Below are 27,754 nucleotides of genomic sequence, written 5' to 3' on the forward strand. Positions count from 1 at the left end.
TTATAGATAAGTAAAATGAGACCTGGAGAGTTCAAATGATTTTCCAAAGGACACACAGCAGAGTAATGACGAAACCTGTATGTAAACCCAGGTCTCCTGACTCCAAATTCAATACTTTTTCCAATACACTTAAATTTGTCCTTTCTAACTCATAAGAACCAGAACTGGTAGGGTCAGGCTGGGGTAGGAAGACAATGATCAAGGAGAGAGTGCTTCCATTTTTAATTCTTGTTTTATTGAAGAAAAGAAAAGGAGAGAAAAAAAATAGATTCCCCCCCTACCCCCATCCCTGTACACCCAGCCCTATTTTCCCTCTGGAGGGTGGGTGCTCTGGCCCTCTGCTTGGGGAGGGCCAGGGTGTGGAAGGCTCTCTGCCTGGGCTTGGGGAGTAGTGTCCAAATACTCTCCCCTGGGGGGAGGATTTGGGGGGAGTCTTAAAAAAGGATGTCCAGGGCTGGAGAGGTGAGGCCAGGGCTGCTCCTGGGAAAGCCGGCCTTCCTGATCACCAGTGTGTCCTTCCTCCCCATCATGGGGCCTTGGGCCTGAGAAGAACCAGCCACGTGGTTTCTCTGTCTCCCACACCCACCATGAGAGCAGGCAGGGAGCCTGTCTGAGCAGGATCGAGTCCTAGAACCACGTAAGGGTCACCCCCAGGGCCCTTGGAGGTCTCTCCTGAACCACACGACGGGTCCAGTCTCTGGCTCCTCTGCCTGGCCTCAGCAGGTTGACTGGTCCCCTTTGGCCAATGGCTGTTAGGCCCACCACGGGCCCCCTCCCTGTTGCCCATCTCTGTGCCCCCCCTCCCAGAACCTAACACTACTGTATGTCCCAGAGATGCCGATCTCTGTGCCCCAGCCAGAGGCCAGGCTACTTGGCTCCGAGGCAGTTCCTTGGGGGGAACCAGTGTTGCCGCCTCCCTGCCCCGGCCCTGCCGAACCTGCCTCCACTCTGAGGATCCTCAGGCCTGTAGGTCCTGGGGCCAGGCACAGCAGGTTTCTTCCCAGGAGTCTGGGGCAGGAGGCGGTTTGGGGGAATGGGGTTCGGGGGAGAAAGATGAGTCCTGCCTCGTCCCCAGCCCCAGGCCCCAGCTCAGACCTCAGTCTGGAGGTCAATAATGTCTTGTCCCACCAGAGGTATCGTAGCCCCAGTCTTCTCCCACTCCACGGTTTTGAGTTCTAGCGGAGAAGGGGGGAGCAGGTCTATCTCTTTTTTCACCCAGGCAGGCGTTGTCTGACCTTTCCGGACACTGTCCCAAGGTCTTCTGTTCGGTGTCTGCTGCTTCTCTGGCTGTAGGGGATGGGAGAGAAGGAGGAGACAGGGAGAGAGAAAGAGATGAGCAGAGATAATGAGATGGAGACAGAATCAAAGACAGAGACAAAGATGGACCAAACAGAGGGAAAGGGATAGAGACAGGGAGAGAGAGAAGAAAGGAGAGGGAGAGGAAAGGAGAGGTGAGGAGAGGAGAGGAGGGGAAGGAGAGACAAAGAGAGAGAGATTTAAATGGGAAGCAAAGAATATAGACAACAGAAAAGCAGAAAGAGGGAGAACCAGGGTCAGTTCCATAGAAACAAAGCAAAGAGAGAAAAAACCAGCAAAGCCAAGGTAAGGTGGTAGGCAGAAAAAGAACAAAAAAGAAGAGACAAATGAAAAAGCAGAGATAGAGAGGCAAAGTCAGGAAAAGGAAGGGAGAGGAAGGGGGAGGAAGGGATAAACAGAGGGACAAAGAGTGGGGAAAGAGGCAAAGTGTTACTGGGGTTACTTGGTGAATTTCCTAAGCTTTCTCTTTCTGTGGGCACCAATGGGACGGATGCTCAGCGTAGTCAGCGGGCTCTCCCACAGCCCTTTCCCTGACTCTGAGAAGTCATGTATCCCCATGTATCCCCAACATTCTCTGGTGGCAGCAGCCTAGAATAGGGCTTTGGGGGAGCTAAAGAGGACTAGCCCAACACTCCCAGAATATTTGTTGTCTACAGAGGTATGCTAAGCTCTAGGGGAAACAGAAGGAGGATACTTGGTCTTAGCACTCAGAACATTCAATGGCTATGACACACAACAGAAAAAGACTAACATAGGGTGGTAAAAGAATGAAGAGATTAGTTAATGTTGGTGAAATTGAGTGGACTTCCTGGACAAGGAGACCTAGGGCTAGAACAGGATTTCCCACCTATGTAATCCCACCTATGTTCCTTACTGGATACCCACAAAAGAAAAGGCAGGAAGGAGTTCATTCCTCTTATCTGGAGAAAATGGGAGCAAACCAACGTTCAGAGAAGGGAAGAGATTTAGCCAAGGTCACATAATGAGTCTATCAGAGGTTTAAAATAAAGTTTCCTAAGAGTCCACTAGATCCAGGGCTTTTTACATGGGAACTTGGTGACCTGATAATCCCTGGTATGTCCTCAGGAGAAGGGATAGAGTAATGGAAGGTGAGAGGGAGGAGTGGTAGCTAATAATTCCATTTACTTCAACAGTTATTTAGCACTGAGTCAGTCAATAAACACTGATTAAGTGCCTACTATGTACCAGATACTGTGCTAAGCTCTGGGGATACAAAAAGAGGTACAGACAGTTCCTGCGCTCAAGGAGCTCTCAATCTATGAACAAAATGGCAAGTAGAGTGGAATAGGGTAGAGAGAGCAGGACTCAAAGTCAAGAAGGCTTGGGTTCAAATCTTGTCTCAACATAAACATAGAAAAGTTTATATGTATGTATGTATGTATACACATACACATATATGCATATGCACATATATACATACGTTTATTTATATGTGTGTATGTATATATTTGTGTGTGTATGTATATGTGCTACATAAAACAACTTTATATTTAAGAGTTATATACACATATTTGCATGTATATATGTATACCTATATATATTCTCACACATATATATATGTATATTTTCATCTATCTGTATCTATATATCTACATCACAGTTAGGTGGAGCAGAGATAGAGTGTTGGGCCTGGAGTTAGGAAGACCTGAGTTCAAGTCTAGCCTCAGACACTTACCAGCTGTGTGACCCTGGGCAAGTCACTTAACCCTGTTTCCCTCTGTTTCCTTACCTTTGAAATGATCTGGAGAAGAAAATGGCAAACCTCTCTGATATTTTTGCCAAAAAAAACCCCAAATGAGGTAAAAAATATTTAGACATGACTGATCCTACTGAAGAAATAAAGTACAAAGTAATTTCAAGAGGGAAAATAATCCTGACCCAGTCACTTGATTTGTATCTACCTCAGTTTCCTCACCTGTAAAATGAGGATAATAATAGATTATTGTGAGGATAAAGTGAGTGAGGGAAAGAAGAGCTAGATGGCACAGTGAGTGACTTTCTTCCCTATGGCTATTCTAAACCTCCTTTTCTTTTCCCCAGCCTTCTACATTCCTTCCCATCTTCCATTCAACAGAGATCCTCACCTCTTTCTTGATTTAGAAATATAAGACCATGTGTGGTCCTTGGACCTTGGGTCAGGAAGTCCTCAGTTCAAATTCTGCCAGACATAGGTGAGTGACTCTGACCCAGTCATGTGACTTCTATCTGCCTCAGTTTTCTCAGCTGTAAAATGAGGATAATAATAGCACCTACCTTACAAGGTTGTTGTGAGGATGAAACAAGTGAGGTATCTGAAGTTTTATATAATACTAGGTGCTGCTACTACTATTAGTACTACTACTACCACCACCACTACCACCACCAGCTGGGGATCTGAAATGACATCATATAGGTGGTCCCTGAGCACTGCTTTAAAGGAAGCTAGAGTTTCTTAGAGGCTGAAGTGAGGATGGAATATCCTCTGACTATGACATACAGGTCTATGCAAAGACAAAAAAAGTGGTAAATGCAATGTCATGTTTGGGGACAGCATTTGACAAGTTTGACTGAAATATGAGGTTCATGAAAGAAAACCATAATGAAATAAGGTTAGAGAGATATGGGCCAGCTAGATTTGGAAGGACTTTAAATGCCAGGCTGGAGATTTCCAATTTCTTCCTTAGAGGCAACAGGGCCACTGATCATTTTGGAGGAGGGGAGTGCCATGGTCGGATCAATGTTTTAGGAATATCAGTGTGGTGGATGATTGGAAGATGGATGGGAGAGGGAAGACATAGAGACAAGGAGACCAATTAGGGAGATATAATTTAGATGAGAGGTGATGAGAGACAAGAAGAATGAAGGTAGAGCATGAGTGAAAGGTGAGAAAAGGGAACATTTGAGAGTTGTAGTAATGGCAGAACTGACAAACCTTGGAAAACAATTATAATAAATGCTTTTCATTTATTCATAGGAAGAGTCGGGGAGGGGCATCATTCAAGAATGATTCTGAGTTTACTAATCTGGGTGACTTGGAAGGATGATGGTTCCTTCCAAATAAATATGAAGGATTGCAGGAAGGTTGGGTTGGATAGAGTGGTGGAAATAATGAGTTCCACTTTGGATAAGTTGAGTTAGAGACATCTCAATGGAGATTTCTACCCATGCTATTAGTAATGCAGGACATTCAAAACAGATTAGGGCTAGACATAGAGATTGGGGAGGAACCTTCATTGAGATGGTAATTAAACTCAAGGGAGTTGATGTGAACATCAAGGGAGAGAGTACAAGGAAAGAAATGAAGAAGACCCAAGACAAATTTTGCCCATTCTTACTGGGTAAAAAAATAATGAAGATGATGATGAATCAGCAAGAGATGAGAAACCATCATACTACAGAGAAAAGAAGAAGCAGAGTCAAGGAAGCAATGGGATGGAGGAAGTAGGGGTGGGGGAGGAGCCAGAATACAGGGAAATGGGAAATGAGTGGTGACTAGTGTCAAAAGCTTCTAAGAGGTCAAGGAGAATGAGAATTGAGGAAAAGGGCGTTGAATTAAAAGGTCACCGGTAACCTCAGAGGGTTGGAAGCCAAAACGACTTGAGGAAAGTCTGAGAGGCAAGAAAATGGAGGTCATGACACAAAATGATGCTCTGCTGGGAGTTTGGTTCTGAAAGGGAGAAGCAATAGAGGAGGATGCTTAGAGGGATAATAGGCCAAAAGATGGGTTTTTAAGGATGGGGAATGTTTGTAGCCATTAGGGAAGGAGCTGTGAATATAGAGACATTGAAGATTAGAGAAGGGAAGGGGATGATTGAAGGTACAAGCTCTTATACAGGAGATGACAGGCTCAAGGGCATAGATGAGGGGTTCTCTTTTTCACTAGAAACTGAAATAAAGGTAGAGAGAATAGGGATGATGAAGAGACACTTTGAGGGGGGTAAAAGGAGAGAATCAGAAGCCCAGGACAAATGGTCTCATATTTCTAAATCAAGAAAGAGGTAAGGTTCTTTGCTGAGTGGGAGATGGGAGGGAATGTAGAAGGCTGGGGAAGAGATAAGGAGGTTTAGAATAGCCACAGGGAAGAGAGTGACTGGAAGGTAGACAAGGTGGGATAAAAGGATTGTTGGCTATGGGGAGGACCCAAGTGAGATTAGAGAATATAAATTTGTAATGAATCTAGGATGTATGTGTGATCAGCTTTTGCCTACAGATAAAATAATTATAATGACGACAACCCATAATGATTCAGTAATTTCCTACTCTTTGTGCCCTCATTTGGAATTTTCTTAGCAAACATACTGGAATGCTTTACCACTTCCTTCTCCAGATCATTTTATAGATAAGGGAACTGAAGCAAACAGGGTTAAGTGACTTGCCCAGGGTCACACAGCTAATCAGTGTTTAAGGCCAGATTTGAACTCAGGAAGATGAGTCTTCTTGACTCCTGACTTGCACTGCTGTAGTAGTCTGCCATTTGGTTTCCCTGCCTCAAGTCTTTCCCATTCCACCCTCTCCTCAGCTGTCAAAGTGATATTTCTAAAATACAGTTCTGATCCTGTCATCCCTTCCTATTCAATAAACTCCAGTGACTCCCTATGACCTCCAGGAATCAAATATAAAATCCCCTGTTGGGTGTTCAAAGACCTTCACAGTCTTGCCTCTTCCCATCTTTCCAGCCTTCTTACATCTATGCCCTTTCCCCCTCCCCTATACTTTGCTATCCGGTGACACTGGCTTTACTGACTCCATCTCCCAATTCTGAGTTCGTTAGTGAATACGGCTACCTGCACTCCATGCCTGGAACGCTTTCCCTCCTCGTCTCTGCCAGGTGGCTTCTCTGACTGCCTCCAAGGCCCAGCTAAAATCTTCTACAGGAGGTCTTTTCCCATCGCCCCAAATGCTAGTTAGTGCCTTCTCTCTGTCAATTATCTCCAATACATACTGTATATACCTTTTGTAAATAGTTGTTTGCATGTTGTCCATCTCCCTCATTAGACACTGAACTCCTTATGGGCTGGGATTATCTTCTGCTTTTCTTAGAATCCCCACTGTATAAGCACATTGACTGGCACATAGTAGGTGCTTAACAAATACTTGCCAACTTGACTTGCTGTTAACTAGTCGCACAAGTCAACTGTGGGATCTACTGCAAAGGGAGGAAAGGATAGAGGAAGGGAGATGGACTGGGAGAACAAGGAGGTATGAAGGAGCCAGAGGTCAGTGAGGACAGAGAGCTTGAGAAGAGTGAGGCAACAGCAGAGAGAAAAGGAAAGGGAGGTGAATTTCCCTAGCAAGGAGCACCACCTTAATCAGGGAGAAGAATTTTGGAGCTCAGGATAATGGAGATAGAACAGTGATGAGCGATTTGGGATTGACCACTAAGAAGAGAGCTCTGGGTCTGGAGTCAGGAAGCCCTGACTGCAAATTCAGACTCATACACTTCCTAGCTGTTTGATACTTAATCTCTGTCTGCCTCAGTTTCCTCATCTGTAAAATGGGGATCATAATAGCACCTACCTCCCAGGGTTGTTGTGAAGGTCAAATGACATAATATTTGTAAGTGCTCTGCAAACCTTAAAGGGCTATGTAAGTGCTAGAGATGTTAATTAAAATGTCTTATTATTATCATCATGGTTGTATGTGTTTGCCCTTTGTTGCCAAAGAAGGCCATGCCATCAGAGAAATAATGACATGACCTGCACTTGACTTTGTTTTGAGTGAGGGAGGGCTGTGCAGGTCACCAGCCTCACTTCTCCTCCAAAGCCATCTGAATCCAGTGACCAGATATTCATCAGGATGACTGGAGATGACCCAGGATGAGGCAATTGGGGTTGAGTGACTTGCCCAAGGTCACACAGCTAGTGAGTGTCAAGTGTCAGAGGTAAGATTTGAACTCAGGTCCTCCTGACTTCTGCACTAGTGCTCTATCCACTGCACCACCTAGCTGCCCCCTCATCAAGGTTATGGCTTAGAAGGAATGAAGGTGATGGTGATGACAGTTAATGAACCTGGAGATCAGGAGTTTCAAGGAACTATCAATATCTCCCAGAGTCTGGGGTAAGGGGCAAGAAAACAGAGGTAATGACATAAATGATGCTTTCTGGGAGTTTGGTTCTCAAAGGGGCCAAATATTATCTACATCTATCTGTCTCCCTGTATATATCCTTATATAGTCAAATATATATGTATATTGGGGGAGTGACACACACACACACAAACATGTACATATATATATACATACACACATATAAAGATAGATCCATATATATGTATCATCTATATCTGTATATATCTGTCTCTGTCTCTTATCAATCTAGCCATCCATTCCATCTTTCTCCATCATTTTCCTATCCATTTCATCTCTCTCTCTCTCTCTCTGTGTATATGTGGGTGTGTGTGTCTCTATGTTTCTGTCTATCTCTTTATACACATAGTACATACATACATACAGACACACAGACACACTACACGTTTGTGTGTGTCTCTCTCTCTGTCTCTCTCTCTCTCTGTATGTCTGTTAGTGTCTCGGTCTCTCTTGAAATGAATGAAAAGGCTGTGAGTCAGGTTCTGAACTCCTTGAGGAAGCAGAGAATTATCTGGAGACGAGTAGATAACTAGAACATTTCAGTAACTCCCATTTCAAAAGTGCCTTAAGATTTAACCTTGTGATCTAGATAAGTAGGTATTATCTCTATTTTACAATGGGAAACAGTCTCAGAAGTCACACAGTAGTTAAGAATTCATGGCTGGTACCACTCTATTTTTTCAAATTTCCCTCTCTTGTCTCTTCCTCACACATGCTACCCATGAAGCACAAAGATCAAAACTGTTTTAGGCTTTGCCATCCTTTTCTGTAAAATGAGACTAAACATTCTCACCCTACCTGCCTCACAGGGTTGCTCTAAGAAAAACACTTTAGAAATGCTAAAACAAAATAGAAATGAGAGTTGTGATTTTAACTATTAATATCAGATATTTGTTGGGCTGAATTAAATTCATTCCACTTGACTGCCACAGTGACTTTCCTAAAGTGTGAGTCTTAGCATGTCACTCCCCTAATCAATAATCTCCAGTGGCTCCCTATTCCCTTTGGTATCCTCACAACCTGGCCCAACCTCCTCTCTCTAATCTTCTTAGATTGTATTACCCTCCGAACATTCTACAATCCAGCTTCTATAGTCTACTTGCTCTTCTTGGAATGTGGTATTCCATAAATGCTAGCTATTATCATTACTGTCATCATTTCTACTGTTAGTATTATCATCTCCCCTCTCTATGCCTTTTACTCTGACTGTCCTCCATGCCTAAAATGCTCTCTTTCCTCATCCCAGTCTCTCGGAGCCCCTGGCTCCCTTCAGGACTCAGCTCCCAAGCCACCTCCTCCTGGGGAGGTCTCCTCCAGTCTTCTCCTTCACAACTAGCTACTAGGGACTCTTCCCTGCTCAGAGATCATCTTCCATCTCCTCTGTAGGTATTCTTTATGTCCCTAGTTATTTACATGGTGCTAGAGACTGTTTTTGCTTTTCTCTGTATCCTCTGGGCTTAGGACAGTACCCAGGACATCCCTAACAAGTGCTTAATAAATACTTGCTGACTGACTGACTGAATTCAACTCCCTCGCATGGTTTCACGTCCCTTCCCCAATCTGGCTGCCCTTCCCAAGACCATGCACAGAACCACCGAATGGTAAACGATAGAATGTAATATCTAATCTAATCCTTGGAATTTTAGGGAGTTGGAAATTAAATCCAGAGAGGGGAAAGGGCTTGCTAGAGATCACACAGTGATTTTTGACAGGGCAAAGGCTGGATCCTAGCACTCTTGATGTCCAATCTGGGGTTCCATCGGCCACATTTGGCTTTGATCCCTTGGCTCTTGGGTGACATCACTGACCTTACTCTCTGCAACAGGTGGCTCCTTCTCTTTCTCCTTCTCCGCATGCTGCAGCTTGCGGTTCAGGTCCTGGAACATGTCCTGGTGGCGTTTCCGGGTGTGCATTATTTTCTGGGAAAAGGGAGAAATAGGTATAACAAGGCATGATGGAGAGAGAAACTAATGGTCATGCTGGATCCCATCAGTTTCACAAACATGGGTTTCCAAGTCCAAGGGGGTATGACCAGTGGACTAGCCACACCTGGCCTGAAGCTGCATTCAAGCTCCCCTACTGATGGGGCCCTTGGAATGTTGTTCAGTGAACTCTGGGACTTGCTTTATCCATGAGAAGACTTCTCTACTAGACTGGGTTTCACAAAATTACCTAGAATTTCAGTCGGAATAATAATAGCTAGCTTTTATTTATATAGTGCTGCAAAATTTGCAAAATGCTATACAAAAATTATTTCATTTGATCTTCATAATAATGATGATAATAGATAATATGTATACAGCCCCTGTGATGCCAGGCACTGTGGTAAGCACTTTGCAATTATGATCTCATTTCATTCTCACAACAGTTCTGAGAGGTAGGAGCTATTATTATCTCCATTTCACAGATAAGGAAAGTGAGGCTGACACAGGCTAAGCAACTTGCCTACTTTCTAGCTTCCCTGGATTTCTTCAAATCCCAAGGAAAATCACCATTTCATCAGAAAGCCTTCCTCAGCCCCTCTTAGTTCCGGTGCCTTGGTTAATTATTTCCTGCTTATCCTGTATAGAGCCTGCTTCGTATACATGTGTTTGCATGTTGTCTGTCACATTAGATTGTAAGTTCCTTGAGGACAGGACTATCTTTTGTCTCTTTCTGAACCTTAGGCACTTAGCACTGCACTTGGCACATAGCAGGGGCTTAATACATGTTTGCTGAATGGCTTAGTGTCACATAACCAATAAGTATCTGAGGCAAGATTTGAACTCAGGACTTCCTGAGTCCAGATCCAGTGCTCTCTTGACTCCCAAATAAGATACTGTTTGTAAAGTAGTTACTGTAGTGACTGGCACATAGAAGGTGTTAGATAAATGCTTTTTCTCACTGCCTGCCTTCCTTTGATGGTGCTTTGTAGCTGTCTCAGAAAGGACGCTAGCAGCTACCCATGCCAACCTAGTCCTGAGAAAGAATCCCCACTCTAACACACTTGGCAATGGCCATCCAGGGTTTGCCTGAAGACCTCCACTGAAGAGCAACTCGGTATTTTACAAGGCAGTCCAATATATTTTGGGTTACCTTAAATTTAGGAACTTTTTCTTCATGTCAAGACTAAATTTGCTCTGTTGCAATATTTACTCATTGCTCCCTAGTTTTCCTTTTCTGGGGCCAAAGGAAACAGGCTCCCCACCCCTGGATTAAAACAAGTCTAGTCAAATGAGAAAACTGAGGCAGAGGTTAGACGACTTGTGACTTTACAGCTAATAAGTGTCTGAGGCTGGATTTGAATTCAGCCCTTCCTGACTCCAAGAAGGGCACTCCGTTCACTGGGCCACTGTCTACCTCATGAAGGCAGTATCATTTATTTTCTCCATAAGCCTTCTCTTCATTCAACTAAATTTCCTCACGTCCTTAATGGACCCTTAATGGCACAGATCTGACACCCCTTAACGTTCTTTGGTTCATCAATCTCTCTCCTAAATTGTGGCTTCTCAAACTGAACAGAATTCTCCAGGCATGAGTTCAAATTCAGCTTCACATACTTACTAGCTGTGTGACTCTAGGCAAGTCAATTAACTTGTGATCACCTCAGTTTCCTCATCTGTAAAACAGGGATAAACACAGCACCTCCAGCATGGTTGTTGTGAGGATCAGATGAGAAGTTTGTAAAAGGTTTCACAAACCTTAAAGTGCCATAGAAATGCTATTAGTGAGCATGGTAGAGAAACGCTGAACTATCAACCCCCTATTCCTGCAAGCTATGCCTCCCAATGCAGTACAAACACACATTACTTTAATTTGATTACTTTTTGATCCTCATGTCACACTCATTACTAAATCATACTGAGTTTGCAACCCCCAGCAAGGCCCCGAGATCTTTTTTTTTTTCACACAGACTGCTGTCAAGTCATACTTTCTCAGTCCTAGATGTGCGAAGTTGATCTTATGAACCCAGGCATAAAGTACCAAGGTCAGAGACTGCTCCCTATTCCTCAGTGAATTTCTCTGTTAAACCACTGATACACCCTGGAGGCAATGGCCTTAGAGAAGGAGAGTCCAGAGGACAGAAAAAACACATGCAAGTAGTGAAAGAGACACCCACCTCAAAATCCAGCTCTGCATACCGAGATTTCCTCCTCTGTGAAGGTAAGGAAGAGAGAGCTCCATGAGTTTGCAAATTACACTTAAAATATGCGTGAAGTTTTACTAGCTCCATTACTTGATTCCCCTCCCATTCTAGCACCATTGGCCTTTCCTCATTCTCCCCTTCTTTGGGGGGTGGGGGAGGGTATCTAGGGTGTAGCAGGAGGACCCTGGATCACATATCTCCCCCCCACCCAACTGCTTGAAATTCCACTATTCCTGCTCTTGGTTCATGTTGAAACAGGAAAACCCTGAAGGTACTATCATGCCCTCAGGGCCAATGAGTTTTTCAGATCCTTCCCTGAACTCTGCTGGCTTCAAACAGGTTTGAATGTAGGTAGAAAGATATTGAGGGAGGGATAAGGTCTAGGGCAAGGAATTGGGGAGGTGTGGAGAGGGGAGTGCAGTAAGAAAGCAGTGGAATCTCTATGAAATAGACCTGTAGGGAGAAGAAAAGGGCAATTAGATGGCTCAGTGGATAGGGTGTTAGACCTGGAGTCAGAAAGTACTGAGTTCAAATCCAGCCTCAGACACTCACTAGCTGTATAACTTTGGGCAAGCTGCGTAACCTCGGTTTACCTTAATCCATTGGAGAAGGAAATAGCAAACCACTCCAGCATCTTTGCCAAGAAAACCCTATGGACAGTATGGTCCATGGGGTCACAAAGAGTCAGATATGACTGAAAAACAATGGAGAAAAAAAGTGGGAACAACACAGAATATGCTGTCCTTAGTGCAGAGGTACAGTAGGGAAGGGAACAGCATTTATTAAGCACCTACTATCTGCCAAGCACTGGGCTGGGTGCTTCAGAAATATTATCTCATTTAATCTTCATGACCAGCCTGAGAGGTGCTATTGCAATCCCCTTTTTACAGATGAAGAAACTGAGGCAGTCTGAGGTTAAATGACTTGCCTAGGGTCACCCAGGTAAGCAAGTGTCTGAGGCTGGATTTGAACTCATTTTGTCTTCTGACTTCAGGCTCAGCTCTCTATGTAGTGTGCCACCTCGCTGCCTTAGGAAGGTAGCACAGTGAGAATTGTCTCTAGATGACACGTTTTCTTCTTGTCTGAAAGTATGGCTCTATATTGCCCCCTAGTTCCATATTATTAGCACAGCAACTAAGTAAGAAATATATGGTCTAAGTTTATACTACTTTGCAAAAAGAAAAGAGGAAGGGGAGAAGGGAAAAGGGAAAGAAAGGGGAAGAGAAAAGGAGAAGGGGATAGGGAAGGGGAAGGAGAAGGAGAAGAAGGAGAGAGGGAAGGAGAAGGGGAAAGGGAAGGAGAAGGGGAAAGGGAAGGAGAAGGGGAGAGGGAAGGGGAAAGGGAAGGAGAAAGGGAAGAGGAAAGGGAAAGGGGAGGGAAAAGGAAAGAAGAAGGGGAAAGGGAAGGGGAAAGGGAAGAGAAAAGGGAAAGAGAAAGGGAAAGAGGAGAAAAGGGAAAGAGGAGAAAAGGGAAGGAGAAGGGGAGAAGGAAGGGGAGAAGGAAGGAGAAGGGGAAAGGGAAGGAGAAGGAGAAGGGGAAAGGGGACAGGAAAAGTGAAAAGGAGAAACAGGAAGAAGGAGAAAAGGGAAGGGAAAAGAGAAATTGGCTGATATTAAACCTTAGTGAGGTAACTAATCAGTGCCATTTTTACAATATACAGTATACCTCTCCTCTCTCCAGGGCATCATGCAGACAACTGCCAAAATAATCTTCCAGAATAAAAAAGTGTGAGTGATCATGTTGGTCTCCTCTCAAATGATTTCATTGGCTCCTTACCATCTATAGTAGTGGTTCTTAAACTTTTTGATGTCGAGTCATTTATGCTCTTAAAAATTAATGAGGATACCCCAAACAGCTTTTGTTTATAGTGGTTATATCTATCAATATAAACCATGTTAGAAATTAAAATGCCAGTATTAATATGAAATTACTTTTGACCTTGTGGACCCCTGGACCACACTTTTGAGAACCTCTGTCTACAGGATAACTCACAAGCTCCTGGGTCTAGCCTTTCAAGCCTTCTGCCACTTGGCTCCTTCCCCCATTTTCAGCCTTTTTTCATACCATTTACAATTCAGGCAGAGCAGACTGCTTGGCATTCCCCAATCTGATCTGCCCTTTCTTGTCCAATGCGGGCTGCTGTTGCTGCCACTACTGCCAAGCCTGGAAGATAACTCCCTCCTCCACTCTTCATCCTGACATTTTCACCTTCCTTCAAGACCCAGATACTGTCTCCATAAAGTCTCCCCTGGTCCCCATAGTTGAAAGCAGTCTCTCCTTCAAACTTTCCTGGTACTCCTTTTCTAGATTGCTTTTTTTCCCCTGGCATATTATACCTTGGATCATCTTTATTTGAGTACATGCTATATTTCCTCGTTCCCCTAGGGCAGTAAAATGTGATATTTTTTTGCATGGGATTTATTAAGCGCCTACTGCATGCCAGATTCTGCTAAAACCTGGGAGACAAAAAAAGGTAAAAAATATTTCCTGCTCTCAAATTGTTCACTAATGAGACTCCTGAAGAAATCCCACTGGTTCCTCTAAATTGCAGTTTTTAATGTCTAAATACTAAGTGCTGAGCACAGAACCTTACACACAGTAGGGGCTTAATACATATTTGCTAAATTTTTAATTAATTTAAATTTTGTTTAAAAGGTCTTTCATGTTGGGAGAACAGTCTGTGTTTGGCTCAGTTATAATATGTACTTGAGCACAAATTGGCCACTTACCTCCAGGGAGCTCATGGAGAGTGTGGAGACTGTCTCACTCTTGTTCACCACCCCCGTCGGTGCTCCTTCACTGCTAGGCTCGCCTAGGTTGCTGGGATGTGGCTCTGGGGCCAGGCTGTGTGGGGCTGGCGGTGGGGGAAGGGGCTGCTGCTGAGGTGGGGGCGGTGCTGAGGGTGGGGCTGGGGGCTGTGCAGGAGTCAGGGATGTGGCCTGGGCCTCGGGACCTGAGGCTGGCTCTCGGGGTGGGTTTTTCACCCCATAGCCTGGATCAGCTGCCATGTTGAGGTGGATGAGGCGGGTCTGGGGCATGTGGTCAATGTTAATGCTGTATTTCCCTTCCTCCTTGGGGGGCTTGGCCCGAAGGGTGGCGGTGTTGGTGGGCAGGATCACGTAGCTGGTGTCCAGCACCTTCTCCTGGGCCCGGCTCAGCTCAGAGTCCAGCTTCTTAAAGATGTCCCCATCACAGATATAGATGGACTTGGGCGTCTTATCTTTCTTAAGGGTTAGCGTGTGGTTGGGGAACTCACCCAGGTTGACACCACCCAGATAGTGGGGTGATCCCTGAAGGTGCATCTTGGACACGTTGGTGGGAAGACTGTTAAAGTTAGAGGGGTTCTTGGGGTGGTTGAGTTTCAGTTTCTCTTCTTCTGGGACAGAGGGACGCTTCAGCGTCCCCGTGATAGTTGAGGTCCGGCAGGCCGTGATGTCCTTGTTCAACACTGTAGAAAGGGTGACACAAAGCAGGAGGAGAACTCAGGACTGTCCCTCTTTGTAAGACTGTGGAGTCACTGACACACTCATGCTCCCTCCCCTCCCCACTGGGCCAGCTGTGTCAGCCCCACTCAAATGGGAGTCTGGGTCTCTGCTCTGCATAGGATGGGCCTTGAATGGTGTGGCAGGCTCACACTCAAATAGAAATGTATCCCAAAGGTCACATGTTGACTTAGAAAACCACAAATTAACATTATCTGTGTTATACTGTATTTTTATTTATTTTGTTAAACATTTCCCAATTATATTTTAATCTGTGGATTAAACAGTAGATTTGACACCCTGAGAAAGGGCACTGAGCATCTCTGGACTCTTGTCTTATCTCTGACATAAGCATGCTGTGCCACTCTAACAGAAGTAATCAAATGGGCTAAGTTTTGATTCCCTTACCACCTCCTAAGTGATAATAATTAGACACTAATGGGCTAACAAAACATTATACAGAAGGACAATTACTTGATTTGCCACTCAATGAATCCATGTAAAATTATTTGGCTACTAAGAGATGTCCAGGGTCATCTTTGTGAAGAATACGGACCACAGAAGGGAATCTATAGGGAGACTATTTGACTCACACTAAAGAATTGTGTGACAATCAGTTCTGTACCACAATGCCCCCCTCTGGTGGATAGCAATATTCACCGTTGTTCCTCAAAGTAAATTGTTCCTCTCTGATGCACTGCTCTTGAAAAATGATACAGTTATCTGCACTTGATGTTTTTCCTTTCATTGAACTATGTGGGTACTTAAGGATAGGGACCCTAGCTCATCTAAACTCTGTATCACCCCTAGCATCAAACAATGGTCTGATAGTAGGATAGGTGTTGGATTGTGTTTGATAAGTGAATGAGTGATGAGCTCTCCATTCCTGGAGGTATTCTAAAAAGTAAAGGCTGAAGGAACACTTACCAGGGATGTTTTGGAGAGGGTTCCTATTTAGGTATGGTTTGGATTATGTGCCTGAAAGGTCCCATTCCAACTTTGATGTCTTGTGATGCTGTAACTATGCCAAATTGAGAAATCTCCATGCCTACTGGCTTTCAAACACTTATTCAAATAGGGAGTGAGAAGGCACCCGTAAAGCCAGTGGCTTTAGCTGCTTGTTTTCAGATTAGAGTATATGAATTGAATAGGCAGCCATCTATGCAAATGAATCACAAAATCTCAAATTCAGAAGGGACCTGGGAAGTCATATATTCCAAAACTGAATTAATGGTCAGAATGGTAGAACAAGGTCCATTTTTTCCAGGTGGGCAGAAAGGGAAGGATGCTAAATAAGATGGATTATAACTCAATATAAAGAAATACTCCCTTTAAAAATGGAACTGGCTACTTCTGGAGTTAGTGGGGAGATAAGGATCATCACTGAGATCACATAATTTCTGAGTTTCAGAGATAACAGAAGCCATCTAAACCAACCTGTGCCTGAACAAGGTATCTAAATGTCCTCTGAGATTTATCCAAGCTCTGAAGATTGATAATTGAAATATTTAGGACTATAGCCAAAATCCAGAGGACATACTTTATAGATATACCTGTAGTTTATTCTAGCAAGATGGGGGAGAGGATATCACTCGAGATCTTGGCTTGTTCCCCTTCTCCTTCCCTTTAAAAAGAAGAGAGGTGACCACTTTCCTGAAGTTACATAGGCGATGATGGACTGGGGAAATTTCTCCCTTTAAGTGCTCTCCAGGTTGGAAAAGGCAGCTACTATGAATGATCGATTTTCAAAGGAATTTGGGAATATTATGCTTTGAGATCCCTGGGATAGAAAGTGGAGGGGTACTAGATCCAGGTAGGAAGGCTAATGGACAACCATAGCATTCTTTGAATTTCATTTTAGATGGGTTATCTGATACTGGATGGCACTGACTCACAGAAGCAGAAGTTCATAGGATTTAGAACAGGGAAGGGCCTACATCTCCAGAGAGCAAAGGCAGGACCAGAGAAATGTTAGACACATGTTAGCCCAATATAAGCTAGAACAATATAAGTTAGAACTAGGTCATCTAGTCCAACCCTCTCATTTTACAAGAAATAAAACTGAGGCCAGAGATGTTAAGTGACTTGCCCATAAGTAGCAAGTGGAAGACTTGAACCTAGGTTTTCTGATATGAAGTTCAAGACTCCACTTCACCTGAGCCCTTTCCTCTTTCCAAAGTCTTTTTCTGATTTTTTCCTCAGTTAGTTCACATCACAAGCCTCTGAAATGGTAGTATTCTCATTTTACAGTAGAGGAAATTGAGGCCCAGAGGACTAAAGAGACTTTGTCCAAGGTCACATAGTGTAGTAGATAGAGCACTGGACCTGGAGTCCAGAATATGTGAGTTCAAATCTAGCTTTACACGCTTCCTAGCTATGTGACCCTTGGCAAGTCACTTAACTGCTACCTGCCTCAGTTTTCTCATCTGTAAAATGGTGATAATAATAGTACCTTCTTCCCAGGACTGTTGTGAGGATCAGATGAGATAATATTTGTAAAGTGCTTAGTATAATGCCTGGCACATAGTAAGCACTTACTAAATGGTTGCTGAAAATAAACTAAGGTACTTTGTCAACTTTAAAGCACTATTTAATTTTATTATTACCACCAAAGCAACCTTACCACGCCATGCCATTCCAAATTAATGTTGGCATTGGGTAGGTTATGGTCTTTCCTTAGTGTCAATGATTATTCAGTAGGAAGAACTTAAGGTAGAATTGAGAATTTTGGCCCGAAGACCTTATGCTGAATGGCCAACCTCCATCTTCCTCAGAAGACTTTCAGGCTTAGAGAAGCCCAGGCCAGTTTGGAGAGTGGGACCCAGATCCAGGGCAGTACAAACAACATGAACACACATACAGACACACAAGCACATCTACTCTTTGTCTCCTGTAGGAACCCCAAGTTGTGCAGGTGGCAGGGTCCAGGCTGCAAAAGAAAGCATTTAGTTGCAGGCAAGGAGGTCTGGGGTGAAGTGAAGAAAGGACAAGGACTGAGGCCAGGCCCTGGAGACTGGGCCTGCTGACAGCTGTTCACCAAATAGCTCAGCTCAAGAGGTCAAGGATGCTAGGAGGTTCAAGTTCCCCAAAATGGAAAGTGAGGCTGGGGACTTGGATCTGGGGGTGGGGGATTTTAGCTTTCCTCAAAGTCAGCTGGGAATTATGTCAGTAAGGGCAGCTGACCTTTGTGAGAATGACTGGGTAGAAATATGGTCACCAGACTATATGTGAAGGGGGCTAACTATTGAATGAATTTGATCCTCCTGATGGGGGGCATATGCCAGTGAGGGTCCGTCAGAACTTGGCCATCACAGTCAAGGGGGAGTTCGACCAAAAGGACCCAATCATGTCCCTTTTCAAAGGTTAGGGGGGTAAGGAAGAGCAAAGACAGGCTTCCAATCTTTCCACAGGTCTGTGTCTAGACTATGGACCATCTTTGAAGATTATCTTTCTAAGAACTTAATAAGATCACAGAATTTAGGACTAAAAAAGACTTCACATATTACTGTGTCTAAAACTGTCATTTTCTACTTGGGAAAATGAGAAGGGTTGGGCCCATGGACTAAGGGTCAGGGAGGGTCACATGGCCCATTCTGGAAGAAGGGGGAAGGTCTCTGTGGAATGGGAGTAAGGACATGAACTCCTTGAAGGCAAGATCTCCGTCTTCTCCCTGAGAAGAGGCTCTCTCTGACCACAGAGGTTGTGTCCTTTAGTCTCAGGACTCCCCAAGTGCAGAAATACAGGATAGGAAGCCAGGTCGTATGACCTCAGCTGCTTTTTACTACACCATCCTTACGAAAAGGTACCTTCCAGGCTTGGCATTTCATGTTCTACACAAGGTCTAAGGTCCTTAACTTGCTTGACTTAACTCTGTCTTCTATGCCCCAGGGCCCTAGGGCTGCCTGCTGGCTAAGGGCACAGAAGACATGACTTATGCCGCAGGCTGTAAAGAGAATTTCCCTTTCTAGTTCCAGATCCACCTACTGGGTGGATAGGAAGAACCTGCAAAGGAGAAATCCAGATCCCCAGTGACAGATAAAAGGTAGAGGGAGGCAGAAAGGGAAAGGTTTGATGGTGAGATCCCAGGATGTGGGGCTGGGGAGGCACAGGGCTGGGGAGCCTGTCTTTTAAAATGGAGGAAAGAGTATTTTGGTGAAGGAGGAGACAAGAAGGAGTAGAATTACTATGGGGTATCTGCTATTATGGCCCATTTTGAAAGAAGGGAAAGGGTCTCTGTGGAATGGGAACAGGAACACGAACTTCCTGAGGGCAGGATCTGTATCTTCTCATTTGCATCTTCTCCCTGAGAAGAGGGATTCCCTGATGACAGAGATTGGGGCTTCCCTTTGAACTCAGTGTTCCCCAAAGGAAGAAGTGTCTCCTCCTCCAGGCTGGATTTCTCAGAGGTGGGCCTGGGTCTTTCCTTTCTTTTCTATATATTCTCCTGTTCAGTTCTTGGCTGTGCCCATATTGAGCACACACTGTCAGGTGCTAATGGACTATACTGCCCTCCCCTGGTTTAACCCTGGGGAAAACAGCCTTCCTTCATGCCTTCATGAAGAATTATGGCCTGGTCGAAAAAATGAGCCATACTGAGGGACACAGGGGATCTGGGAGAGAAAAGAAGACTTTGGCATCTGAGGCAGAATTTCCTTCTTTTGCTCTGGAGCAAAACCAAATTACCTGCTAGACTGGAATCACACAGGGAAGGCACAAAGAGAGGGAATGGTGGGGTGGGGAGGAAGGGAAGAGATAGGCAAAGGAGGACAGCAGCAGCTCAGCCTGAGTCCAGAAGCAGGGAGCTAGGAAAGGAAAGGCATAAACACCCATACACAAACATGCACCCTCTCTACCACCCCCCACCCCCGACAGATGCTGCGCAGACAAGGACACGAAGTAAAGAGAAAGCCAAGGCGGACCCCCAAATGCAGGTCCCTTGTTGATTTCTCACCTGTCAGGTGCTCACCTGATCTACAGGCCATATCCACATCCTTCTCAAAATCAGTCTGAAAGACAGAGAGGAGAGGCCAGGGTGAACGGGAGGGGGTGCAGGGAAGGAGTTGACATCACCTTAAATAACCATCAGGACTTGCTTTTGTGCAGAAAGCCCCAGGCTCCAAGGCACTTGACTTAGAACATGGGTTTTCTGAGTTAGCTGGTGTATCATTATTGCTCTTTCTTTGATTTAGAGCAGAAAACTTCAAGTGTGTGAGCTCTTGCCATTTCCCTTCTTACACATTACATCCCTCCACATCACTTGATGGTCCAGCCACAGCAGCTTATTTGCTCTTGCTCATAAATGATGTGTCATCTTCCATTGGCTTGCCTTCCTCCTGGCTATCCATCATCTCTGCAATCTTCTCCCTCCTCAACTCTAGCTTTTGGGATCTCTGGCTGCCTTCCAGACACTGTTCAAGCACTACCTTCTGCACAATCCTTTCTTATAAGCCCTCTCTCCTTAACTGCCTTGTATTTGTTGATTTTGTATCTGCACTGAATAGATACAAAATAGATGCCTGTACTTGATGTCTCTCCTGTTAGAATGTAATTTTTCACTTTTGTCTTTGTATCTGCAACATTTGGCATAGTGCCTGGCCCATAGTAGGCACTTAATAAATGCTTGTTGATTGATTGATAATCTGTAGCATGTTTCTTTAGACAGTTGTCTGAGGGGACTGAAAGATGACAAAACTTGTCCAGAGTCAAATAGCCAATATGTGTTGAAGGTAGGACTTCCCATTCTAACATTAGCCCAACTTGGCTGAAGTCACCCAATAAATACCAGAGGCAGGAAAATGAACCCAGGCCCCTTGACTTCAAGTCTACTGATCATTCCACTATGGCATGTTGACTCCCTTATAACAACTCTCATCTCTGTTTGCTTTCCATCAGCACAGTGAAGTAGGCAGCACAAGAATTATAATCCCCATTTGACAGATGAAGAAACTGAGGTTTAGAGGTAAAATAAATCATATAACCTATATATCATATAGAATCATATAACCTATAAGGGTATGAGCTAGGACTGAAACCCAGGTCTTTGAGTGGCCAGACTGATGCTATTTTAAATATACTATGATAATGCACTGGATACACAGTCAGATAAGACTTGAGTGTGAATCCTGCTTCAGATACTTACCAGTTATATGACCCTGGGCAAGTCATTTAACTTCTCTGATCCCCATTTTCCTCATCTGTCAAACTGGCATAATGATAGTACCTACCTCCCAGGGCTGTGGTGAGGATCATATGAGATAACCTATGTAAAGAGCTTTGCAAATCTTCAAGTAATATCTATATACCTATGTGCCATCATTATGTCTATTAATGGATAACAGCAACAAATATTCTCCCTTTCTTTAACTTTTCCCCAGCCCCATGCTAACTACTCTTATGAAACTGATCATATTAACTTGAATTACAGTTATCACTATCCAAATCTCATTCTTTTTACTATACTGTAAACTCCATGAGGGCAGGGGAGGGAGATAGGTCTGAGCGTCCAAGAAAAGGCTGGGTGACTGTTGTCACCGAGGGGGTAGAGGTCCAAATGCTACCTCCTTTCTAGGAAGCAACCTTCCTCTCATTATTCAGACCAAAAGTGCTCAGGTCTCTCCACCTTTGTCTATCTCTCTATCACTATCTGTCTGTTTATCTGTCTATCATCTCTGTCTATCTCTCCTCTGAGTTTCCTACATTCCTGGGTGTTATCTTCTCTTATATACTAACCACACTGTGGTTTAGAACAGGAGAAGGAAGGCTGGGAGGCCATTGGAGAACTTCAAAGTTCTACTTAGGACCCAAAGTTGCTCCTTGAAACAAAAGCCCTTTTAGACACTAGTCTTCCTCTGATGAGAGCTGTAAGGCATCTCTGGTCTTTTTTTTTTTTTTTAGCTGAGGCTCTATGATCCTATCACTGCCTGGAAGCACTGACCCTGTAAATTAACAGGAAAAGTCAGGAGGGGTTCCAGCTTGGAAGCAGAAGAGGAAGGGAGCCAGGTTTAATTGAGGTTTGAGAGGGGTCATTACATGCTTTACTTTCACAAGCCAGGTCAGGATTGGTCTCCTAGACTCTGTCAAGACAACAGTTCTGGGCATTTTCTCTGTGTTATATTCTTGGTCCTTTCCCCTTTTTTGGGTGTGTGTACATACAAATGATTTAATTGCTGTACACAACAAGGTAATTCCTACCGAGACAACTCATTCTACTACGGCAACTCAACAACTATTTCACAACGTCTGCTTTTAAAGAATTGCCTGGAACACTGAAAAGTTAAGTGACTCCCCTAGGGTCACACAGCCAGTATGTGTCAGAGGTGGCATTTGAACTCAAGTCTTTCAGAATCTGAGGTTGGCAAAACTTGTATGAAAATACCAAATTTGTATCTCAAGTGAACTAAGGGTAAAAGGCAGATTTGTGAGTCAAGGAAAGATCCAAGCAGTGGGAACAGAACAGAAGAGGCCTATAATCTAATAGCTTTAAAGGCCATATCCCATATAAAAGGAAAAGTCCATGGCTATTCGTAAAGGCTTTGCCATCCCATCTAGGCCCTCAGTCTTACAAGCACAGTCTGAGAGCTGGGAGGGATGTGAGCCCATCTAATCCAGAAGAGGAATCCTCCTCGGAGCAGTCCTGGTGAATGGTTATCCAACCTCCCCTTCAAGATCTCCAGTGACAGCAAAATCAATACTTCCCAGGTGGGCCTGGGGCAGCTCTAACTCTTGAGAATGCTTTTCTGAGCATTGAGCCTAAGTTGGCTTCGCTGTCACCTGCACCCAATCTACTTCTGCCCTCTGGGCCAGGCAAAAGAAATTTAATCTCTGGCCCCATAATGGCCATTTGGTTATTCGAATGTAACTCCCACATCATCCCTAAATCATTTCTTAGTCAGGCCAAACATCTCATTTCCACCTGAGGAAGCCTGTTGAATGGGCTGCTGCTGCTGCTAGTTTCTATTTCTGTGATGGAGTAAGGTTTACAAAACACTTATGAGATAGACAAGTACTGCAATTATGATTTATCCTCATTTTCCAAATGAGGAAACTGGGAGTCAGAGGCCCCTGTGACTCTGTGATCTCCAGGCTCAGTGGGGTTAGGGGCCCACGAAAGCACTGGGTCCTACCATGAGCTGTGCATGACCATTCTGGAAAGATCCCCCTGAGTCACCGTTGCCTTCCTCCTGCCGATCTACTACCCGACACTTCACAGCATCCTGGACCTGGGGGAAAAGAGAGCGTAGAACAGTCAGGGAGAACACTGCACCACAGCAACCTTCTAAAATGGCAACAACAAACTAGTCTTCATCATTACAAAGTTGGCACACCCAAACTCTGCCTGCAAGGGGCTGCCAATCTTGAAGAAGGGTGTAATTTCCATAGGTTGAGAAGCGATGACAACCCTATCTGCTGAAAGGAATTACAGAGAGCAAGTAATAACAATTCACAGTTATACAGTGCCCTTAAGTGTTAAAAAAGTACCTCCTTTATAGCTGCCCCTCTGAGACAGGCAATGCTATTATAATTTCCATTTTACAGATGAGAAAAACTGAGGCTCACATAGGCAAAATAACTTGTGCAGGTTCAAACAGAAAGTAAATGTCAGAGCTGGACACCGAACACATTTCTTCTGGGTTTAAATCTTCTTTTCACCAGACCATGGCTGCATCGTGGGTGAGGATGACCATTGTGTAGTGTCACCCACAGGAGTCCTGGTAAATTACAAAGAGTTGTAACTCTGGAATCAGAGAACTTAGACTCCAATCTGACCTCTGATGCTTATTACCTCTGTGATTTAAGGCGAAGATGATGATGATGATAAATAATAATATTTTACAGGACTTTAAAGTTGACAAAATACTTTACCAATATATCTCATTTGAACCTCCCAACATCCCTGAGAAGTTGGTATGATTACTTCCATTTTCTAAGCGAGAAGACTGAGGTTCAGAGATGTTACATGACTTGCCTAGGGTCACATTTCCAGGGATTCCACATTCAGTGCTCTAATCACTATTTGCAGCAAGCTGACTCAGCAAGACACTCAACTTCCCTGGATCTTAGTTTCTTCATCTGTCAAGTGAGGATGCTGGACTAAAAGTCTCTAAGGTCCCTTTCAGTGCTAGACCTATGGTCTTAATGAACCCTTCCCTTCTAATTACATGATTCAACAATGGTGGCAAGTTCCTTTGGAAGGAGGTGCTGTCAGAAAGGGCACTGTTGGTTACTGATGGGCAGCATGATTATTAAAAGAAGTTTCAATAGTGTCAGCAACTTCTATGGAAGAGGACCACGTCAGTAAGAACACCAGATGCTAGTGAAGGGGAATAAAATTTGAATAAAATTAGGTGTGCTTTAATAAGAACAATAAGCCATGTTGAAGACACCGTTAGAGATTGCTAACCTCAGGGCCATCTCTCTTCTTCTTGGGATTCAGAGTTGGCATTTGCTGGGTTGATAATCCTTTCTCTCAACAATCACTCCCCTGCTCTTAACCCATTCCAGCTCAACTCTTTCTGTCCACCATCCAGATCCTTCTTTGCCTTCCTGGTCCACTGTATATTTTGAAAGCCCCATGCTATCATCTGCAAACTTCCTTTATTCTAGATCTGTTCATTTCATACTCTTTCCATCTTCAAATCTTCAAAAAGGCTTGAATCCCTCCTAGAAGATACTGAATTTCTAGATGCCCACTCTATCACTGGAGACTCTTGCTCATGACCTCCAAAATACTATGTGCAAAGGAGGAATAGGCGTTGAATGTTCCTCACTCTTACTTCCAGACCATCTCTTTGCCACCATCACTCAGTGTGGGGATCATGCCATCTGTCAATATCTCCAGATTCTTGCTAAAATCATTTCAACCCTCTAGGACATTCCTCCTACTTTCTAAAGAAGTTCCCTTTTTGGCTTAGTTTTACTCTCCTTGTTAAACACTGACCTCACATTCAAAAACTTTCATGATATGTGTATTAATGTACCTCTGAGCCTTCCTACTTCCCATGACCTATATGTTTAGCTATCAGCAAGGACAGTCATATCTAAGATCTCACCTTCAACCATAAGTCTGCCACATCCATGAACTTCAACTCGAACTCGACAATTCTTCCCTCTAATAATAACCTCCTATACTTCCATTTCTCCTTCTGTATGACTCTTCCTAATGATCTCTATTTCTCCTACTTTCCCCTCCAAGCTCATGATATCTCCCTATTCTTTCATCACTCTCTACATAGTCTTGATCTCATGGTTGACTAGTTCATTTATTCTCTAAATCAGCGCTCATCCAGAATAGGGAACGTTTTCAGTCCCCTAACTCCTTTCTATATGGGTTGTCTTCCCCTCTTAGACTGTAAACTCCTTGAAGACAAGGACTATCTCACTTACTTGTATTTGGATCCCTGATGCTTAGTGATTCCTGGCAACAGTGAGCATTTGGTAAATGATCTACCCATCTGTAAATGATCTGCCCATCTGTCTGTCTATCTATCTAATCTATCAATCTATCTAATTTATCTAACATTTATCTCTATCTAGCTCTCATCTTTCTCTATGATCTATTTATCTACCCTCTATCTATCTATCTATTTATCTGTCTGTCTGTCTGTCTGTCTATCCATCTACTCACCCATCTATCTGTTCATAGTAGGCATTTAACAGTATTTTTCATATTGGGTTAAAATCAGGGAAATTGTGTCCATTCACAAAAAAAGAGGCAAGGAACTCAAGGGAAGGGGATTAGCTATTAAAGGAGCATCAGTTCTTCTGGAGGAGAGTGTGTGTCAATGGGAACATGGAAGTCTGCTGGAACATTACCTTTTGTGAGCTACTTACATTGCACTAAGCAGAAAAATAGATTCATATGATCATGGTATCACAAATTTAGAGTAGGGAGGGACCTTAGTGGGTCATCCAGTCTAACCTCATCATGGGATGATAAAGATATTGGCAGTGGCCATCCATTTTCAGATGGAAGGGACCTTTAAATAGCAAGTTAAGAGACAGAAATGTAAACTGAGGCCCAGAGAGGCTGTGACTTGTTCAAGTTCACATGGATAGTAAGGGAGCAGAACTCAAGTTTCAAATACAAGTCATCTGATTAAAAATTCATGACTATTTCCACTATACCATACTGACCCTCAGGGTGACCGTGAAATTGAGAGCTGGAACAGACCTTATTGAGGACTGGGTCCAATGGCTTCTTCTTACAGAGTAGTCCCAGAGAGCAGTCCCAGAGAGGGAAGTATCTTGCCCAACATCACACAAGTAGAGGAGAATATGAGCCTAGGCCCTGATACCAAGTTCAGCTCACTTTCCTATTTCCCCCTGGGGTAAGTGGCTAAACTCAAACCTCCACTCTGATTATAGCTCTTTAAGCATGCATGGAGTCAGTTTGTATTATGGTTACCTCAACCTGTTGCTAGGTTACCTTCCAAAATAAGTCACTGGCCATAGGATTTGTCATCTATCCTAAAGATTTTGTCATTTAGAATTTCATAATCTTAGGATGTTATCCCTGGAAAGAACCTTAAAACAATATCAAAGCCTGGATGAGTTTTGGACCATAGAACATGGAATGGAAGGAAACTTAGAATGTGTAATGTCAGAATTGGATCTTAGAACACAGGATCCTATAGAGATCATTTAATTAAACTGCCTCAGTTTCCAGATGAGAAATCTGTAGCCCAGCAAGGTAAGAGGCGATCTGGCTTAAGGACATAGAGTTTTAAGCAAGGAGATCTAACAGTCAGGCCAGGGTGCTATCTACTCTGATGAGTACAGTATTTGGTTTTTGACCCTTAACTATAGGCTTCTAGATGGCAGAAATCAGAGCATTCTTTCCCCTTCTTTCCTATCTCAGTGCCTAGGTTGAATTGGTCAGCCAAGGCTCAGTGAATTCATTAAACATGGTTGGGTGTGCATGCCTGGGAAATGGCCCACCTCACGCCGGAGGATGCAGTGTACCATCACGATGACAAAGCCCTCCAGGGAATCGAAGACAGCGAAGAGGATCTGGAAGAGGGCAGAGCGCCGGTCAGTGACAGCTAGGACAGCGGACATCCAGGTGAGCGCCAGGAGGGGCAGCACCACACAGGAGCTCCATAGAGAGGCCCTGCAGGAAGGATGGCAGACAGGCAGATTAGGGAAGAGGCTGGTACTACCTGTGCTTATCATAGGGAGGAAAGAGGTTCCCAGGGCTCTGGTCCTCCCACCTCCTGCCCTCCCACTCCCCACCATCTGCCTAGGAGGAAGGCCCTGAGGGAAGTGGAGAAAGCCCAAGGACCCAGTCAGAGACAAGAGCTAATCTGGGAATGCTCCCTAGGGCCTGACAGGGAAAGCCCAGGGGAGTGTGTCCAATCTACAGTTCTTATTCCTCAAAGAAAAAGTGGGAAAAGCCTGGATGAGGGAACCTCTTGACCACTCAGTTTCAGCAGGGCAAAGAGATTGGAGAGAACAGAGATGCTGTTGGAGAACTGGGTTTGTTTGGTGAACAGGCCTCATATCACCCTCCCCCATTCAGTGGCACAGACCCTCTGTGCCTTCCTCTCTCGTGGCACTGCCTCTGTCTCTTCCCCATCTTTCTCTACAGATTTGCATGTATTTTTCTTCCTATATCTCACCTTCTCCCTCTCCCTGTTTCTGTCTCAGCCTCCTTGTCTCTCTGTCTCACCCAGCCACTATTTCTCTGTCTCACTGTTTCTCTGTGCATTGTTCTCTATCCACTTCTATTTCTTTTTCTTCTACTCT

The 27,754-nt window shown here is 44.1% G+C and overlaps 1 protein-coding gene across 4 annotated transcripts in view; it reads right to left on the bottom strand.

The window, feature by feature from the left end:
* Positions 1-213: 213 nt before the first annotated feature.
* ADGRB1 (adhesion G protein-coupled receptor B1) overlaps positions 214-27,754 on the bottom strand; it is a 262,780-nt gene continuing 235,239 nt past the window's right edge. For 3 of the 4 annotated variants that reach the window (XM_072602909.1, XM_072602913.1, XM_072602912.1), the window contains 7 exons: positions 26,948-27,119; positions 23,134-23,229; positions 19,962-20,016; positions 14,258-14,976; positions 11,502-11,537; positions 9,211-9,321; positions 214-1,287 (listed from right to left, as the gene is read on the bottom strand). In XM_072602909.1, the coding sequence (XP_072459010.1) occupies positions 1,090-1,287; positions 9,211-9,321; positions 11,502-11,537; positions 14,258-14,976; positions 19,962-20,016; positions 23,134-23,229; positions 26,948-27,119 (1,387 nt within the window). In that variant the 3' untranslated portion in view covers positions 214-1,089. The remainder of the gene's footprint in view (positions 1,288-9,210; positions 9,322-11,501; positions 11,538-14,257; positions 14,977-19,961; positions 20,017-23,133; positions 23,230-26,947; positions 27,120-27,754) is intronic. The other variant, XM_072602911.1, reaches the window with a different exon arrangement.

Source organism: Notamacropus eugenii, chromosome 4 (genome assembly GCF_028372415.1).
Source record: "Notamacropus eugenii isolate mMacEug1 chromosome 4, mMacEug1.pri_v2, whole genome shotgun sequence".
In the NCBI taxonomy this organism is placed as follows: Eukaryota; Metazoa; Chordata; class Mammalia; order Diprotodontia; family Macropodidae; genus Notamacropus; species Notamacropus eugenii.